The sequence below is a fragment of the Amphimedon queenslandica genome, unplaced genomic scaffold (genome assembly GCF_000090795.2).
Source record: "Amphimedon queenslandica unplaced genomic scaffold, v1.1 AMPQUscaffold_12979, whole genome shotgun sequence".
Taxonomy (NCBI): Eukaryota; Metazoa; Porifera; class Demospongiae; order Haplosclerida; family Niphatidae; genus Amphimedon; species Amphimedon queenslandica.
The window spans coordinates 52,027-57,211 of record NW_003546785.1 but is presented as its reverse complement, the minus strand read 5'-3'; the positions used below and the strand labels follow the sequence as shown (position 1 = coordinate 57,211).

Below are 5,185 nucleotides of genomic sequence, written 5' to 3'. Positions count from 1 at the left end.
TACAGAGTTTGCATCATTTTATTTTTGTTACTAAAAATAAAAAAACAATCAAACCCAATTAAAATTAATATGCACATGTATGAAAGTACACACTTAATAATCAGCTCTCTTAAGATCAGGAAGACAGTTTCTGCTGGATAGTTGAGTTAATATTAAAGTAAGACAAGAATCACAAGACAAGCCAGTAATGTTAACAAGCTGGCAGAAAAAGTATTTTGTATACAAAACAAACACAAAACAAATAAATTTATCTAGCAAGTATTCAACTTCCAGTCTTTAGTACTGGAAACATTTGACATCTGTTTGCAACTACATGTATATTCATATCAAACTATATTGCTATCTTCTGTATTAGAGTTTTATCATCGCTAATACCAAGTGTACATCTACAAAGGACAATTATGCCAGTGACACATGTACATGTACCAGCAACTAAAAGCAACATGTATACTAGACAGTGAAAAGAGTTATGGAAACAAATTTAAAAAGCACTTGCTTGCACAGAGCAGACAAATACTGTTTAGGTAGAGCTATGAGCGAATGATGTTTGGTGAGCATGAAAGGTCAAAAAAATTCAGATTTGATAGTAGAGCACACTTTGTTCAAGATACATGTAGATGACACGATAGTTTATTAGTGTCTGTTGTCTTGTTATTTCTTGTTTGTCCAAAGACCTGCATCAGTCACCTTCATACCACAGGTCTTGTTCAGGATCCAGTCGTTTCCCTCTCTCTTCTCAGTTGATACATGTACCTATAGCTCTCTTCTCTCCTTCAAGTATTCCTCTATCAGTAGTTGTCTGTCTTCTTGATGGAGGTCTGTCCCCTGCTATGTGTCCTTCCAATGATGATCTCATTCCATACTTGATCTTAAGGTTGGGACTACTGTCAGTTCTTCACTGACCTCAATGAAGTGTGTCCTTTCATTTGACTGGAACTGATATGTACTCATTAATGAGTGTGCCCACGTGACAGTTAATAGGACAAATATACAATGTACATGTACATGTATAGTATGTACTTACACTAATAGTACATGTACATGGTACATGAAATTGATAGACGGTTCATGTACTTATCCAAATTATGCATGTACATTAAAATATTCAAAGTAGAACTGTATGCATTAGAGTAATGGTAACAATAGATGTGACGGCCATATAGTATCCTTCATATTTTAATAACTGACATTAATATAATTCAAAAATGTGACAAGACACTGTAACACAAGTCAGGTGAGTGGTCACAAAGACAAGATGAACCATGAAATGTTCTACATTCATTAACTTAATAAATAAATCATTGAATGATTGAAGAATGCATGTAGAATGATGTACATGTATCATTAATATAAAAGCTCTACATAATACTGAACTATTGACTGTACACATATTAATTATACAAGTCATTATGCTGTATTGAAATGGGATTCAATTATGATTGTGACAAGGTGTTATCAAAACAACTTACATGTACATGTACATGTACATGTATTCTCATTAGCAGCTAAAACATAAACAGAGAATTATTCACAGTTTAGTTTGTACATGTATACTCATGAGTAAAGGCTTGTTCAATTTAGGCTATTATTATCAGGTCCTGCTCAGCATCTATCACTTTTTATTCTCCAGTTTATCATACGTACATGTACATGTAGACCAGGAATAGTCTCACAATACATGTACTTAACTGATTCTATGGAAATTAAGTTAAATGTGTCATTATTATGAGCAACAACCTACCAATAAGACACATGCATGTACATGTAATGGGTATGACATAGTTTTGTACATGTACATGTTTTTGAGAAATGAAACATGTACAAAGTTTACCAATACATACAAGTACATACCAGTACACATACCAAGTGTACTGTGTACATCAGTGTGGCTCACATCAGCTGTGAGGGACTGTACTGTACATGCATAAGAGTACATAAGAGGAACAATAGTAACCTAATAGTGGGATACAACTACCATGCATTAATATACACATTATACACTATAAGCTATTGCTACATAACTGATACACAATTTAATTCATAGAAGAAGCTAATAGTGAATGTACATGCTGTAACTGTATCAACAATACAAAAGGTTAGGTTTCTAACAAAGGAGAGGGATCAAGCATCATAAGACACCAAAATGACACTACTAATGTTTTACAGTCATTGGTTAAACAATGATACTAACATGTGACATCACATACAATTACAATGAAGGAGCAAGTACTGACCATCATGCCACACCCTCTACATCTTACATCATACATCAATAGGGAAGGAATGGACAACAGATAATTATGCAACACATTTTACTAGAAAGAATGTAAAACATTGAGGGCTCCGCCTCCAGACTGCACCTCCAAGTCACGCCCAGACGTACGTTCAAGTTCTTGTAAGTAAGGGCTTCGCCCAATTATTTAAATTTACTTTACATATGTTAAGGGAGGAAGCAGTAGCTGATGACTCAAGCTGTTCCATTAAATTTACTAACAATACAGTACTACATACAGTATAATAACATCAGTTCAATAAACTAATAAATACATTACCTGAGTGTACTCTCAGTAGGGTAGCAATATCAGAACGACGGTATTGTTCAGCATGATCAAGAGCAGTCCAACCAACCTATACAAGGTAAACATTGATTAACATGATAGTACAATGTTATCACAATCAAACTAAAAACCAACTTTAATTGTTGGTCTGTCTTCAATACTCCATAGTATTAAGTATGATAGAGACAGTGGAGGTACATTTAGTGTACAAGTATACATTTTACTGATATAAATAATTACATGTACAATACTACTAGTCTATATGTATTAGTTAAAGCACTGTTGAGAGTAGGTTACGGAAATTATTGCACGAGGGGCGGTCGAGAGGAAAATGTAGCACGAGGCGCAGCTGAGTGCTACATTTTCATCGAGACCATCCCGAGTGCAATAATTTCTGTAATCTACAAATCAACAGTGCTTTGATTGGTTTGTAGTGGTGCGTGGGCGGATCAAATGAAATTTCAAAAGTCGTGCAGGTTGCCAGCGCAAGACGATCAGATCTCATTCATCACTATTATTATTGTTACATGTCTAGTGTATGTAGCTGAGGCTGTGATTTGCCTCTATCAAAGCTTGTGGTTAACAGGAAAGCCCATACATATTATACTGTACAGTACTACATATTCCACACAGTGCTACATTTTCCTACCATGCGATTATTGGAAGTTGTAGCACTGGCGGCACCTTTGATCCGCCCATGCACCATACTACAAGTACATGTACAGTACTGCTCAGCTATAAGTTTTCTTTTACACTAGTGATCTCCAGCATTACCTGTGTTCCATACTGGTGCAATGACTACACTAGTGCACCACAAAACGAGATAAGTACATGATCAATGTACATGATAAATACACTATACAGGTGCTACCTTCACTAGTGCAGCTTGGATGCATAGACAAGTTGCACCCGTGTAGTGTACATGATATTTGCACTGTTGCAGTATCAATAAAATGTTTTTGGTTATACCCATAAACTCAGTTACTATACATGTACATGTAGATTGAGAAACCTTCATGACTGGGATAAAAATTTTAAGGTGATTTAATTTTGATGTTTCATCAATGCACGTAATATTAATTTAAGTTGATGTCAATACAGACACTGACCCCAAGGGACCATAGTGTCCTAGTGGGAGGTGTCTGTAAATCAGATACTGCCCCAGTAGGTAAGTGATATAATTACAATTTGAGTGGGTGGATCACATTATATATTCATGCACAGTATAACTACATTCTAAGTATGTCCTCCATACCAAAGAAAATGTCAATGCCCACTGGCCTCTTGTAAGTCTATCTGACATTATTATACTATTATACATGTAACATTATAAAGTATTACCATGTAGAAATGTAATTGTTCTGAAAAGTTAAATTTTGAAAAACGCTACACAAAGCAAATGTATCATTTTAAATAGTTAACAATTTACAAAATTTTTTTCGATACTTTATTCAAAGTTATTGAGAATTTCTAATTTTTTTGGCTTTCAAAATTTCAAAAATAAAAAATCAAAAGGTCATTGCCATCAAAAATTCAAAATTTTTCTATACTCAAAATTTTTGAGAATTGGCACCCAAAAATAAATTCCAAAATTTCATTTTTAAAAAATATTTCATGCTCAATTTTTAATATTACATTTTAAAAAGTTCAGGCAACAAAAGTTTCTCGCTTTACTAAAATAAAATATTATTGAAGTAAAAATAATTATTTTAATTAAAAATGCTTTTTCCATAAAGTGATACAGTAGAGTACATTAAGTTATACATGTACATGTACACACACTATATGAGATATACAGCACCTGCGGTTACTTTGATCCACCCACTCAAAAGGATATACATGTACAATCACTATTGGAGTATAATTAATGATAATACTTACAATATCAGAGGCAGTGACATCTGCTCCTTTTTCAAGGAGCATTGTCACTACCTGTGTGTGACCATTCCTAGCTGCATACATGAGAGGAGTCTGTCCAAGCTATAAAAAGAAGACAGGATAATAAAGACACTAACACTACAAAGTCAAGTGTCATATCATGTTGTGTACTGTAGTAGTCTAATATAATAATAATGTTAATACTCATTATAATGTGTTTTACACAAAATGAACATTTATTAATTTTTACACAGAAACACAAAAGTTTCAGTCACACTAGAGGTCAGGTCATCAAAGCATGCATGTAGAGAAGTATGGGCCACTCACAAAAGGATTATATTCATGAAATTCTGTCTTCTCTCTCATTTGAGGAAGTTTTTATTTTTTTAAATAACCCTGCGACATTTTTTATATGACTACTTCTTAATGGCTTTTAATTATTAATAAAAACTAGGGCAATTAATAAAAACACAGTGAATTTAATATTTTCACAAAATCATGAAAGTTTAACACTGCAAATATTATTTTTTACCCATATTGTAAGCTACTTTATGGTAAAGATTCACACTAGCAACATAACATCAAATTTGTAATAAAATGTGTGGCCAATGTATTGTAATGTAATGTATTGTACACATGTATTGTTCAATTTCTACATTAATAAAATAAATAAAACACACTCTAAACTAAAAGTAATTATACACAAATATCAAAAGATCATACTACTTGTACATGTATTATGTACATGT

General features: G+C 33.2%; 1 protein-coding gene across 1 annotated transcript in view; it reads right to left on the bottom strand.

Moving 5' to 3' along the window:
• Nucleotides 1-5,185, bottom strand: part of LOC109585948 (uncharacterized) — a 9,620-nt gene that overhangs the window by 3,055 nt on the left and 1,380 nt on the right. Inside the window, exons 3-4 of the mRNA XM_020002102.1 lie at nt 4,440-4,538; nt 2,553-2,628 (exon numbers count right to left, since the gene is read on the bottom strand). Of these exons, the coding sequence (XP_019857661.1) occupies nt 2,553-2,628; nt 4,440-4,538 (175 nt within the window). The remainder of the gene's footprint in view (nt 1-2,552; nt 2,629-4,439; nt 4,539-5,185) is intronic.